Genomic DNA, 14,685 nt, shown 5'->3' with positions numbered 1-14,685 from the left:
TATTAGAACCATAGAGCAGACTGTATTTCTTGAGGAAGCTAAGATCTTTCAAGGTTTGTAAAATGCTGCAGACTATCTATATTCTAGCACAATATCTTAAGTCTGTTGTTGAGAGCGTCATCTCTTCTGCTGTCATTTGTTGGGGCAGCAGCATCAGAACCAGGGACCTAAAAAGGCTCAGCAGCCTGATAAAGAAGGCTGGTTCTGTTCTGGGGACAACTGTGGAACCTCTGGAGATGATTAAGCAAAGAAGGATTCTCCATAAAAATAAAGAAAATGATTGGACAATCCTGACCATCCTCTTCATGGGACTGTTTGGGGAAAACAAAGTCTTCAGTCTGAGGCTTCATCAAATTTTCTGTAATACAAACAGCTGCAAAAGATCTTTCCTGCCAGCATAATCACATAACAACATTTAATTTCCTTTTGAGATTAATGAAGTATTTTTGAATTTGACATCTATACCAACATGAGCTGCATTCTACTTAAATACAATGTATTGGACCGGAGTTTGAATACACCTGAGGTAGTCTTAATGCTTCAAGTCAAAATGGTTTAAACAGAGAGGCGGTCCCACCTATAGAATGACGGTACCACCACAGCAGAGCTTGCTGAGGATCAGCAGCTGATGAAAACACGAGCTACATCCCACTTGTTTAATTCAATTTATTATAAACAGCAGCAGGAAGACATTTAACACAATAAATAAACATAAAATCCTTGATTTCACAGGAAAGGCAATATATCTGCACTAATCTACATGACTGAATATAAAACACCTAATAAATGGCCAAATAAAAGCTCCAATCACAGTGATGTTGCATTATTCTAACAGCAAACATAAGAGGTAAAAACAAAATCAGTACACGTCATTAATGTGAAGATTTCAATGAGAACGACATTGGACATGAAAAGAGCAAAGGTGCAAAAAGTAGCATTGATCACAAATATCCTTACAGGTGTCAAAACATTCAAAATGAATCTTGCTGATTCAGTTCCTGTATTAAACTATTTAGTAGTATGTCACTGATGCTGGAAAGCAAATAAACAAACCCACAACTAAAAATCTATTTCAAACATATAAAAATCAAATTATTTTTTATTTGTATTAATCAAATGCAAGACATTAAACAGACTTTTAAAAGAGTTTGGAGTTTAAGATCACTTCAAAACTGCAGAAACTCCAGGAATAGAGTCCAAAAGGAACCCAATTTGCTCCAGGTTTCCTGCTGGCCTGCTCTCTGTATTCTGGGCTTGTTAAAAAAAAAAAAAGTAATCCTGGAAATATGTCCACATTGTCCACGCTTAATAATTCCCACATTGTTTCTGTCCTGGTTTTGGTTTTTTGATGAACTTCATGTGTTGCAGCTCTCTCTGTAGGAAGGAGGAGCTTCTGGAAAACACAGACACCATCACACAAAAACACAATGTTATTATATTATGGAGAGTGAAGAGTGCTAAATTGCATTAAATAAATAACTTAGGAAATGTGTAAATTTTTTAAAACTGGAAAAAAAAAATTTAAATATAGAGTTAATTATATGTACCACAATCAAATTTATTGGTTTCATTTTAAAAACTAGATGCAATTTTTTTAATGATTTAATCATTTGTTTAATGTTCCTGTGCTGAAGTATATTATGAAATAATTTTAACTAAACTTCATCAGGGCTTTTTCTACAGCAACCCTAACATGTGATTGACGCTTCAAATAGCATGTCAGGACAGTTTCTTCCAGGTTTTCTGTGACTGGTTCAATATTTTCAATTAAGGTGTAAAAATTGAGGCGTACAGATTTAGAAATTATTGATTAGTTATTTGTGAGATGGTAGGAGTTTTAGCATTAGAGAAAATCCCACTTTGCTCTCTGATTAAGAGCTAGCACTAAATCTAGCACTAGCACTAAAGCTGATATCTGCTTCATGGAACTGAAAAGGCAAATGGTCTTTGTTAGCCACTGCAGGCAGAACCCCACTTGACAAAATTCAAACTACTGTTTTTAAATTGATCTGATGTTATAATGTTTATTTTCCACCTCCTGGTGGCTACCACCACCTAAATGTGTCACCAGAAAGAGCAGCTGGGGCAAATCTCTTGTTCTGAACTTTATTAATGTTTAACAGAGGAGGGAATTTGTGAAGCTCTATAGAACCGTCTTCCTTCAGTTTGAAAGTCTTTCAATCCAACCAATGTAGCTCTGGTAATTCTGAACTCTAACCCTTCGATCCATGAGTGGATTCATTTTTTGTCTGGACTGGTAATGTAAAATTATATTGAATTTCTTTTGACTGAATAATATTCTGACATAATTAGATGGAATCAATATCTTTAAACGCAACACGTTTGTTTGACCCATAAGCACATGGTCATAGCTGGACCCATCATGCCTGCTCAGACATTCATGTCCTCCTGTTGTCTCAGAAAACCTCACCATCTGAAGAATAAACTACAAACAGCAATGACTAAATGCTGCAAGTTAGAATATTAGTTTCTGAAAAAATGCCAGTAGCTTTCAAATGTTCTGGCCCTTTAAAAGAAATTGAACACAAATAAAAAAGCATTTTTAAAAGCTCTTGACCAAAAGTAATTACTAATGTATATGATTAAGTGCTAACTCGCAAATAAAGTCAGTGAACCTTTGCAATGCAGTGACAGATGTTATATGTGGGGATTTTACTGGTATAAGTCAAACATTTTCAGTTTGAAAGCAGTTTCACCTCTCTGTTCTCTAAACTTGTAATACTTGCACTCAAAACTTCTGCTCTCTTTCAAATATTCTCTGTGCTCTCTCAACTCTGGTCAGACTTTCTCCTCGCTCGCAAAACTTCTCTCTGCACGGATTAAATCTCCACTCACAAACCTCTCTGCTCGCTTGCAAATAGTTTTCCATTGCCTGGCAACCGTTCTAGCCAGGCTATAAATAAAGTGTTATTGAGCCTTTGCAGGTGATGTCACACTCTCCAGAACTCCACCCACTCTGCCATGATGAGCTCAAAACAACCAATGCGCTCCTACATCTGTCTCAAAACAGACATCTGTAACCTAATTTCGCTTTTATTTAGTTTATTTCACTTTAAAAATGGTCATAGGGTGCTGCGCGGTCAGCTGCAGAAACAGACAAGGATTCAAACCAAAACTTGTCATTTTATTTTGTAACTTTTAATGAGGAAAGATACGGCGGTGATGGATAGCAGCCGTCATTTATCATGACTGTCAACCCTCGGTGTAATTGCTGATTTGCAGTGAACATTTTTTAAAAGGCAAGAAGATTAAGGTTCATATACTTTATGAGTGTAAGTATGATTTGAAAGATATCAAATATTGCTTTATTGAGAAGGTGCGCATAAGAAGGAATGGGTGGGGGTCTAAGCTAGCAGTGAAAATCTAACAGTGAAAATCCACTGTTTATGAGCCCCAACCAGGTGTGTAAAGTTCACTGACAAATTAGCTTGACTCGAACAGTAGAAACCATGAATAAACTGACAAACTGACAAAAACAACTTTGGAAAACAATTTCAGTTGCTCTGTTTAATACTCCCTTCCCTCACTTCCAACATCCATCATGGTGCCTTGAATGATTAAGTGACATAGTTGCAAAGGTTCAATAGTGGGCAGTGGGAGCCTCCTCTAGGGTGCGTTTGTTTCCTTCTACTGGGTGTTCTTGTGTTGCTACAATCAATTGTAGCACATGTTCTTTCTACACTGTCCACTGGATGTAGGGAGAAGCAACTTCAGCTTTTTGCTCCGTGCTGCAACTTTCAGAGTCATGACATTCTTTCAAAAGAAGAGCGACAGCAAGTTCAAATCGTCACAGCGGCAACTAGTAATGGCACTTGATGTGGCAGCTGCTGGAAGCTGCCACATTAATAGTGGCAGGTTTCAGCAGCTGCCACTAGGGTACCAGAGCCAGGGATATATAATCTGTGCAGAGAGGACAAAATCTGAGCATGAACACAAAGATTTGAAAAAATATTTGAAAGATAGCAGAAGTTTTGAGTGCAAGCATTGCAAGTTTTGTGAACAAAGAGATGAAATCCTGCGTTCAAACTGAAAATGTATAAGCTTCACCCTTTATGGCAGTAGAATTCCCCCATAAAGCTACATGAAAACTCACCTTGTGGGTAGGCTGAGGTGCCATAGTCTGGAGGAGGGTGACTGAGTGGTGCTGCCATTGGGTGGGCACCATTACCAGAGGGGTAAGGGGCTGTGGCCCCTGTTGACCCTCTAGATGAAGGTCCACTTGGAGCTGGGGCAGACGCATTGGGTGGTTGGTTCTGGGGAAAGAAGAGGCCTGGAGCATAGCTGAAGGCATTGGGGGATACTGCCTGAGACTGGCGCTTGTTGGGAAAGTCGGCATTCATCAAGTTCCCACCTTCTGCTCCATGGTGGTACTCAGTAGGAGGGGCACTGGGGAAGCTGTGGGAGGACATCCTGGAGCGGGGTGTGGGACGGGGAGCAGGTCTAGGACCAGGTTGAGCTGCTGGTGTGTTCATGGAGGAAGATGCTGAGGGCTCTGCTTCCGCCTCAGGGGCTACGAGCTCGTTCTTGGAAGGAGGAATTTCTTTTTTGGAATGACAGCGTTTTTTGTCAAGTGAGACATTTCCAATATGGATGGGTAATGTCAGCGAGACATCGGGAGACTTCAGGCTGACCTGAAAACAGAATAAACAGATTCACTAAGCCAAACATTCTCTGACAACATCATAATAAACTTTAAAGGACATGGAGTGTCTTAAGTTACCTTGACATAATACTCAATCTTTATAAGTTCACAGCCATTCAGTGAGGACTGAGGGAGGGCAGGAACAATGATCTGCTCCTCCCACTTCACCTCTCTACCACTCTTTACCCCACCGCCTTCTGCCTCCACTATGGACTTCAGCTCATGGGTGGGCTTCTTCGTCTCATAGGTCACCCTCTGAAAACAGTAACGATACGGAAATTACTAAAGCAAAGCTGAATGTGACATGGTGTTAAAAGGCAGGTTTTCACAGAAAAAGCACAAAAAACACAAAGGCAAAGCTAGGTGTTGTGAATTATGAAATATTTAAAATAGGGGAAGAGCAGTTGATTAAGAATCTTTGACTAGTCATCACCCATTTTGACTTTAAGATCCCTATCTTTTTGTTTCTCTGAACATTCTTTAGCTTTGGTTGTTTTTCTCTAAATTTGTGGCTCTAAACTTCTTGAAACTTACTGAAGATAAGACAGAGGTAGTGATTTTTGGCAGATCCACTGTAGATTCCCTGACCAATCTTGGCTCCTTGGCCCAGTATGTCAAGCTGGTTATTACAAATTTTGGGGTCAAGATGGATGCTGGTCTTAAGCTGGAAGCACACATTAGAGTCGTTGTAAAATCCAGCTTTTTCCACTTAAGGCAGCTAGCCAAAGTAAAACCTATTCTTTCCAGGCAGCACTTCGAAACAGTGATCCATGCATTTGTGACCACATGGCTGGATTACTGTAATGCAACTTTATACAGGAGTCGATGATTTATGTATTTCCCAGCTTCAAAGGGTACAAAATGCTGCTGCACATCTTTTAACAGGTACACGAAAATTTGACCATATTTCCCCTATTTTAGCTTCCTTACACTGGTTGCCAGTATATTTTAGGATTCATTTTAAAATCCTTTTATTTGTTTTTAAAGCTCGTAATGGCCTTGCCCCTCCCTATCTGTCTGAGCTGTTACATTCTTACACTCCCTCCCGTTCCCTCAGGTCAGCTGATCAGCTGCTTCTGAAGGTACCAAAGACAAAGTGTAAGCTCAGAGGGGGCCGCGCTTTTTCTGTGGCAGCTCCCAAGCTATGGAATGATCTTCCTTAGGGCATAAGACAGGCCTCTTCACTCACTGTTTTTAAGTCCCTTCTTAAGACCCATCTTTTTTCTTTGGCTTTTGGCACAATCTGAGAGGTTTCACTTTGTTTTATTGTGTCTGTATATTAATATGTATTTTATATTCGATCTTTTCTATTTTATAATTGCATTGTATTTTATGATTGTGTATAGCACTTTGGTCCTGTCGATGTAGAATGTGCTTCATAAATAAAGTTGGTATGGTATGTTTTTTCTATGAACATTTCAACTGTGGGTCCAAAACAGGGTCAGGTGCTGATCAAGGAACTCTTCCCACAGCAGCAGCGTTGACCAATGGTTTCTCAGCAGAGGAGATAAATAAATAAATAAACCTCCTGAGAATAATCCATTGTCAGGAGTTGTGGTGGCTAAACTCCACTAGTTCAAGCAAAGCTTGATCTTTGATGTCTTGAAGGGATGAATCAGTGAAGCTGGTTTCTGGAGTGAAGGAATTCCTGCTTGGGATCCAGAATCACTGTTTTGTTTCTTATTTTTTTCTGTTCAGGAGTTGGACAGGGGTTGTAGAGACAGTAGCACAGAGACATAACATACAGCATACATAACATACCATGAAAAAGCAAATCAATCTGTGTGTCACCCCTCCTGCTGTATTCTCAAATCAAACCTGATGCACCTCACAAAGCAAGAACTGCAGTGAATGTCTACTCAAGGTAAGGCCTCATTAACTATGCATATAGCAATAGGTGACATGAAAAGTTCTTTAAGACATATTTTCAGATCATGATTGTTTGTTTTTTTTAATCTAATAACTTCTGTTCATAAATAAATAGAATAATTAAAAAAAAAAAAAGACATCCACCACGACGCAGAAATTGATTGAAAAGCTTTTACCTGTACGAGGCTGGCAGCTATGTGGCCTGTGGACTTTGAGGACTGGTTATGGATGTAGGCCGACACCTTGATGATCTGGCCTGGTGTGTAACCCTTCATGTCTGTTTCGGCCTTCAGAACAATTGTCCCCGTTTTTAGAAGCATGTAGGTGAACTGTTGAGTTACTTCAGAAGTGGATGGTCCCTGTAAAGAATAAGAAGGACAAAATGATCAGTGAGTTTGTAAATAAATTCCATTGAATCTTTCATTGGTCTTTTCGCTTAAAGTCTGACACAGAAAAAAAAAACTACCCACAATTAAACATTCACATTGTGTCTCGTCTCTCTTAATTATTTCCGTATTTTGTGATCTACTTATGACTTTGACTGAAACCTCTCTTGATTAATGAATTGAAAAAAAAGTGTCCAAATATGTTTTTCTGAACTACTTCAAAGAATAGCATTAATGTGCAACTAGTGCCAGTGAAAGTTTTCTCTTCAATATGTTTCCTGTGTGTTTTTACCAATATTTAGCATTGTTCCAGTGTTACTAAATCAAGATGAATGTGAAAACCGGGCCTAAAAGTGTCTAATCACTTATACTCTAATCTGGAACTCTGGAGTGTAAAGATCCCTTGTTCAATAAATTCAACATCCCTTCTCTACACAACAACCTCCAAACAGCTTAGCTTGCCTATCTCTGTTCTACATTTATGCATATCCAGTTTATTTTCTTCCCTACAAAAGAATATCTGAACCTGTTCCATTTTACCACCTGGATTTTTAATTGAACACCCACATCCACCACCAACCTGATGTACCAGGACTAATCTGTAGAAAAATCCGGAACAGCTCACCCATATGTCTGGCAGTTCATTCAGGTTCAGAAGGCTCAGCAGGTAGAACGGCTTCTCTGTGCTGTAGTCCTTGGCAAATCGAGGGGTTTCGATAAAAGCCCTCACTCTGTAAATGATTTTGCCATAACTGCCTTCAAAAGAGGTTGGGGAAGAGGCTGTGGGAGACAAGCATAACAGAACCATCATGTTTTTCTTTACGAAATGCTCAAAATCTGATCAATTCTACTCTAAAACACAGTTCATCGTGACACATGGTTTTTACTTTAAAATTCAGATTCAATTTGATAATTTATTAAATATAATAGAAAAAGATTTTTGTTTTTACTTCCAAATCTTGAAACATTATCAGATCATATAAACAACCTGAAAACAAAGTGATAGAGGTAAGAGCAAGCACACATTCCATCATATTAGGATTTATTTGAATAACTCTGTGTCTACTCCCAACATTGGCGGTCTGCCACAGTAGGGCCAAGCTTATTGGTCTTCAGAATTATACCAAAAAGGGTCTTAAATAGGTAAACAGGAACACACACACACGCCCACACCAGCGCGCACACCCCCACATGCCCACACACATTTCAAACCACACACAATGTTGTGTAACAGTGTAAAAGACTGGTTGGGCTGGTTTATTGGTTTTACATCTTGCAATGCAGTGGCAGCTTTACCTAGAAAGAACAATAATCTCAAACAGGAAAGTGGTTCTTCCAAGACTAAAATACAAAGATATAGTCAGCGCTGTGCTGCGTCAGAGTCTATGAAGTCAAAGCGTGGCAGGAAGTAAATGACTACAAAGTCCACGTCAACAGATAATCATCTCAGTCGAGATGTTTATCCAGAAATATCTTCATATTCTCCGTTCAGCCTCATGTCAGAAACTGCCATGTGTCACCGTGGAGTGACACAGTTTAAAGGGAGAAACTGCTTACTGAAGTTTCTCCCAGTTTACTGCGTCAACTTACTGCGTCAGACCCACATAAACACACACCTTCAGCCTGCATACCTCTGACCAGTACTTAACATGTCATCTGAGATAAATGTTCCATTTGATCATTCTCTTTGGAGTTCAACAAAACATTCTTTGATAAGTCAAGATTTGTTTGTAACATTTCCTGGAGACATCTCTTTGCTGATGACTCAGATTGAAGGTGAGAAGGCTTGTCATTACAGGCACAAGTGTTCTGTAGGAACTTTATGTCCTCATTGGGAACTGAGGACATAAAGCTCAACAACTTGAAAACAAAGTGATAGGTGTTTGTTTCACAAACGTAAAGTTCACTTCACTCCTTTAATATTAGTTACAACCCGTTAGCTTGACGTCAATCAAAGTTGTCCATCTGAGAAACTTTGCCTGGTCCTCTAGATGTTCTTTAAGGAAGAGACTCTGTCAGACCAGAGTTAATGCCCGACTCTGGCACCAGAAAACTGGTACCAAGTACTGACAGCCAAACGTTTCTATAGGAAGGAGACCTAATGATTTCACTTGACAAAATACTTGACTGAATGTTTCAGTGTTGAGATCATATCATCCAAATGAACCCCACACAAGCCTTCTATGACCTGGTTTTATTGTTTATGTGGGTCGCACTACAACACCATAACAAGCTGTGTCACCAAACTAGATTAACCAAAGTTTAGGAGTCAGCGAGTTTCACTTTATTAAGGTCTTTGAAATCAGATAAGTAATCAACACTACTAATATACTTTCTCAGTGGAGAATGTTTTGTGTTTGAACTTGTTCTGGCTAATATGCAGACAGTTTACAGGCATCACTGTCCTGTGACTATAGACAATAACAGTATGAAAATGGGTGTGGACTGAAAACAACAGTAACTTGCCAACCATATCATTTGGAATTCAAAATGGAATTCCAAAATTATTCATATCTCTCAATAAGAAAATATACTGGCATACATCAAGACAGTCCAGAATACTAGGCAACCAAATCCAACAATCCGGCTTTACTTTTCTGCCCGATTAATTCAATTCCAATTCTGTGCCTGCATGTTTGACCACTTTGCAGGCAGACAGTTATTAATTTCTGCTGTTATTGTCTCAGATCTATGGAATAGTTAAAGTTGGCCCTTGTCTTTTTGGGTTATTGTGTCATTCATAAAATTCATAAAACAAGACAAGTATATTTTGAATGTTGTATTTAGTATAAGATTAAATCTATGTGTACATCCCCATTATTAGCTGTATCATGTTAATCTGCAAGGGGACTGAATTTACATGAGACCTTTTTACCCATGCAACCAGCAAATCTTCTCATAGCAAGATAAACATTTCTCAGTGAGTCTTGGCTGTCCTACAGCTGCTAAAAGGCATAAAAACATAAACACTTATTTTTACCAAATTCTGCATAAAAATGATTAGGATAGGATTTAGAGTCTTGTCCGTGTTATCAAGGTTATATCTGACCAATAGAACCATCTGCTTGAACGCCATAAGAATCCATTAATCCACAAAACATTGTGATACCAAGAAGAAAAAAAGTTAGGAAAGGTGTGCCGAGTTCTCCAGTAGCCATTACAGCCCGACAGCCTGAGGACCCTGGCTCAAGGTGTCCTCTCTCAATGTGTGTGTTGTTGTGCTCTGTTACTGCATTAACAGCTGATTTGGCATCACTGTATCAAGATATTCTTTTTAGAAGAATTCCTAAAACAAGTCTTGGTTGTTGATTGCTCTGTGGTCCAAAATGAAAATCTGGGAAGATTTTCTCTCACTACCAAGTAGTAAAAAGAAAAATCAGTGTCCTGAGTCTCAGGTAACTGTTGCCAGTCCAGGCTACGATGACAGTATAAATCCACATGCAAAACATTGCAGCCTGACTGGAATTGCAAGGGGAAAAACCCATTATCATGGGAAAGAATGCAAAGCAGCATGTGTTCATCCCGTCACTCATCAATCCTACCTGGTATGAGAAACTTGAAGGGAAACTGGTGGTCGCCCTGCTTCAGGGTTCCTGTATGGGACACAAAGAGAGCACAGAAACAATCAGCCTCCTGTTTTTCACCCAGGGCTGCAGTGGGCAAATGCAGCTTTCATTTGTGCAGTCTTTACACTTCAGCTACACACACCTTACTATCATTTGGATGACAGAGAAGTCACGTCAATATTTACTTACTAAACATGTCAAAAATAATCCCAACAAGCCCACTTGCTAAAGGGAACAGTGCCATCAGTGCTGGACTTTGTACCTTTGTCAGCAACAGAGATGGTGTTGTTAAAGTACTGCTCCTCTGTTGTCCAGGCGGTGTCATTTATCTTAGTGGTGATGCCACAGAAACCATTGCAGCTCACTTTGATGGCTGTGGATGAAATAAAAAACACACACAGGAAATAGTTTTAAAAATGAAGCAGGGTCTGAGTGCTTCATTTTTAGCTTTCAGCAAATGTTAAGTTACCAAAAAAAAAAAAAAACTACTCTGGAATCTCTACTGCTGAAATGAAAACCATGTGCATAAACATCTGTGAATCTAGAAAAAACAAACAAACAAAAAACCAGGAAGAATTGTGTTCCACTTCGCTGCTCTGCTGGGTCTTAAAGTCTATATTTACTCATTTAGATGTTGTACAACAAAGCAAAACTATGCTACTGAACAACGACTATTTACTATCATTTGCTATCTTTTTACTGTATGACAAGTGTTTGATGTTAACTTATTCTGCATACTCCATCATACTGAGGTAACAGGAGACGGGATGTTTACAGCAAGAAACACATGAGCTTTATGCTGTATAACCACTTCTGTAATGGTAGCAACAGCAACAACTGTGTTAAGAATAACAATAAATATTTAAACATGGATCCTCGGTTTGTCAGGCAGACATGCGTCAGACTGAAGCTCAGTGATGAATACAGACCAGGAGAAATGTCATAATGTGGCACAACTGTTGATCACACTTATGAAAATACTGTTAAAATATATGCTGGAGCACCTGGATGGAATCCACACATGTATGAGGAGAATATGTAAACTCCATTATAATATACTCAAGACCAGTATTTGAGCCAGGAACCTTTTTGCAGCAATCACCAGTGCTAACAGAACTGCTGATTAATGTTTTCACACCGGTCGATGCCATTACACATTACATGTTTCATACTGAAACCGCAGTTCTTATCATTCCCTCTATAGCTGACAATAGACTCACTCCCCGCAGTACAAATAACTGTGGAGATAAATTAGTGATGCATCAACAAATCAGGAAAGTTTTTCCTTACTGAAAAATAAAAAATGCTAGTTTTAATATAAAATCTATTAGAACAGAAACTCTCTCTTTGTAGTCAGTAAAGGTACCACAACATGTTACTTAATCTAGTTTCTTTTATTTTAGTGAAAATTCAAGAGAGGTGAGGTATGTTAGATACATGAATACTAATGATGTTGTAAAAGATTCAAAATGACTTTTAAAGTTTCAGAAACTATTGCATTTTTTTTCCTTTCATGGTCAATGATTTCTACATTTCTATTTATCCATTTGTATGTTCTGTAGTTATAGAAGAAAACCCCGGGTAGAGCAGCACACCGTGTGCACAGGCTGCAGTCCTGGCAGCGGTCTGATTCCCAGTCTTGGGCCATTTGCTGCATTCCATCACCCCCTTCTCTCTCCACCCAATAAAGTTCAATAAGAGCCACTAGAGCCAAAAAAATTTAATTTACAAATCGGAATTTGGCATGACTGGACATTGGTATGAGCATGATCAGCCTAATCAGTGCATCTGTAGAGAAAATGATTAAATGACTCCAACAGAATTAAATGCAAGAAAATTAGAGTCAATTACTGTACTACTGGCATATCAACTTAATACAAGTCATCTAATAGTTGCATGATCTTCTGTAGCACCTTGACATGGTCCAATAGAACCATGCCAGGTTCTGGTGTGGTGTCAGTGTGCAGCAGAATACCTCAGGGGTGGCAGGATAATCTACTGCCACAAAGGCAGAAATAACTTCCAAAAAGTTTAGAAAATTATGCTCATATTTCTACAATCAGTCATGATAAGTGAAAAAAATAGCTTTGGAAAAATTCTGTAAACTCTTAACTGTCCTGATGACATCGGTGACCTGATAGATCTACAGATTTATCTAAAAGCATTTTGAGAGTGACAGTTAAGGGATTAAACAATTCTTTAATGACCTTAGAAGATCCACTGAGTGAAAATTGAACTCCTAAGAACCAAAACCGTTGGTCTCAAAAGCCTGCATGAGAATATCCAAATGATTGAGCCTGCAGCAGGTTAGAGGACAGACAGAAGGACGTGGTCTTCCTGAACAGGAATGCCAACTAACTGGAAGGACCATAAACACAGTGCCACTCCCAACATGGGAACCAGCTCTCAGTGGGAAGGTAGCAGAATTTCAGTCGGCTTCAGCCTGTGAGAATCAGCTCAGAAACATGACTCTGTGTCTGAAGGTTTTGGTCCCGTCTCAGTGAAGAGGTCTGTGGGCTGCAGAAAAACCAAAGATTTAAAAGTATCTGTGTGGCCCTTTTCCCTTTCCCTTCTCCTGATGACACAAAAGTTCCTAATGGTTTAGAAGAGTGAATTCTCATCATCCAAAGGAGGCGTCGCTCTATCGCAAACTGGATGGGTTGTGCTCTCATTTCCAGTTCCACAGTCAATTTTTCCAGTTTGACTTCTACTAGTTTCAGTTTATGTTCTATTACTATGCAAGACAATGGGTGACAATGACTGAGTGTTCTTAAAATGCAACAACATGCAAACAGAAAAGGAAGTTCTGAAACAGTGAGTCAGGTCAGCTGATGTTATGACAGTTAACCTGTCAAAGCAGGTTGACAGGTTATGTTTTCCCAGGAATGTCCTGTGTTGCTTTTATAAGAAGAATCCCCAGTGCAGTCAACCAAAAGTTACACAATTGATCTTTTTCTATTTGGTATTTAATACTCAGTCAAGAAAACTATAAAAGCTTAACTAATTCACTAAAACGCTGCCAATCAAGTCTGCTCATGTTTTCCTTTGTTGTTTGAGGCCTTTCCAGTACCTCAAATGATGCAGCTTAACCTGACTGCATAAATAAATAACCTGTATAAAACATATAATCAGCAGTTAATTACAAATGTACAAGATGCAACTTTGACTTTAAACAACAGTTATTCTTCAGCCTTTTGGCTTCTAAAAACCCTCCAACCTCCACTTCACCCCTCCATCCTCCCCGAACCCGCCGCAGGTCTCGAAGTAAAACGGAGCTGCGTGACTCTGCCTGGTCCTGACTCATTTCCCCACTTCCTTGTTCAGCGACAGGAACATTTCCCACCAGGGGGGAGACGGAGACGGTTCAGTGGAGGTTTCCTACCTTTGCATTGGATCGGCTGGTTCAGTTTGACTGTCACCTTCCCAGAAATGGACTCTCCCGGAGTGTACACAACTTTGTTCTCGTTAAACTCGACCTCGATGGCCTCCAGCTTTCCCATGTTATCCTCACCGAAACCAACAAACACCTGAGCAGCGCACGAGAACTGCTGGGCTCAGTACCTGGCTCTCTAACTCCGCCCCTTATTGACGTCAGCAGCAGCGCCAAGGTAATCTTGGGCAACTTTTGTCTGTTTAACAATTACAAACAAAATTGCAGAGCTCTTCAAACCAGCACAATCTGAAAATAATTATGGACGTTACTGGGAGCTTTTAAAACATGAGTTAAGAAAGATCTTAAGTAAAGCTGGAGCAAATAGAATAAAAAATAGCATAAAGTTGGAAAACTGCTTGGTCTCTGAGTTGATTTCATTATCCTATACTCTTCCTGAAAAGCTATCTGAACAACAGAGCCAAGTTACAAAGGCTTCAGCTTAAACTTGATCAAACTTATATTAAAAAAGCAAAAGGAGCTTTTATACGTTCACGGGCCAAATGGTTAGAAGAGGGGGAACAAAACTAGCTATTTCTTCAAACTTGAAAAGCAAAGACAAGCAAAAAATGGTATTACTAAACTTAATTCAAGTGGCACAGTTATTGATGACCCCAAAATGATTGCCAATATATGTAAAACGTTTTACAAATTATTGTATGAGTTTAGACATTCTCCTGAGGAACATGATTATTTCTTTAACTCCTTAAGTGGCACAGAAACAATTGGTGACCAAAACAAAATATTATGTGACTTTCCAATCACACCTGA

The 14,685-nt window shown here is 39.2% G+C and overlaps 1 protein-coding gene across 1 annotated transcript; it reads right to left on the bottom strand.

The window, feature by feature from the left end:
* Positions 1-651: 651 nt before the first annotated feature.
* Positions 652-14,049, bottom strand: arrdc1a (arrestin domain containing 1a). Its single transcript, XM_028033419.1, has 8 exons — positions 13,867-14,049; positions 10,747-10,857; positions 10,461-10,511; positions 7,544-7,698; positions 6,709-6,891; positions 4,742-4,918; positions 4,115-4,652; positions 652-1,393 (listed from the first exon to the last, which is right to left on the bottom strand). Exons 1-8 carry the CDS (start codon positions 13,982-13,984, stop codon positions 1,356-1,358), a joined length of 1,371 nt encoding a protein of 456 aa, XP_027889220.1. The 5' UTR covers positions 13,985-14,049; the 3' UTR covers positions 652-1,355.
* Between the last annotated feature and the right edge of the window lie 636 nt (positions 14,050-14,685).

The sequence above is a fragment of the Xiphophorus couchianus genome, chromosome 12, assembly GCF_001444195.1.
Source record: "Xiphophorus couchianus chromosome 12, X_couchianus-1.0, whole genome shotgun sequence".
NCBI lineage: Eukaryota > Metazoa > Chordata > Actinopteri > Cyprinodontiformes > Poeciliidae > Xiphophorus > Xiphophorus couchianus.
Note: the sequence above shows the minus strand (reverse complement) of the source record. Positions and strands in the feature narration are given on the sequence as shown.

Bases quoted from the DNA above. Each gene is read 5' to 3' on its own strand.
- arrdc1a (XM_028033419.1), bottom strand. From the start codon at position 13,984: ATGGGAAAGCTGGAGGCCATCGAGGTCGAGTTTAACGAGAACAAAGTT. The intron at 10,512-10,746 runs GTACAAAGTCCA...TGTCCCATACAG, and splicing joins CATCTCTGTTGCTGACAAAG to GAACCCTGAAGCAGGGCGAC. The intron at 6,892-7,543 runs GTGAGCTGTTCC...TATTCTTTACAG, and splicing joins ATGAACTGCCAGACATATGG to GGACCATCCACTTCTGAAGT.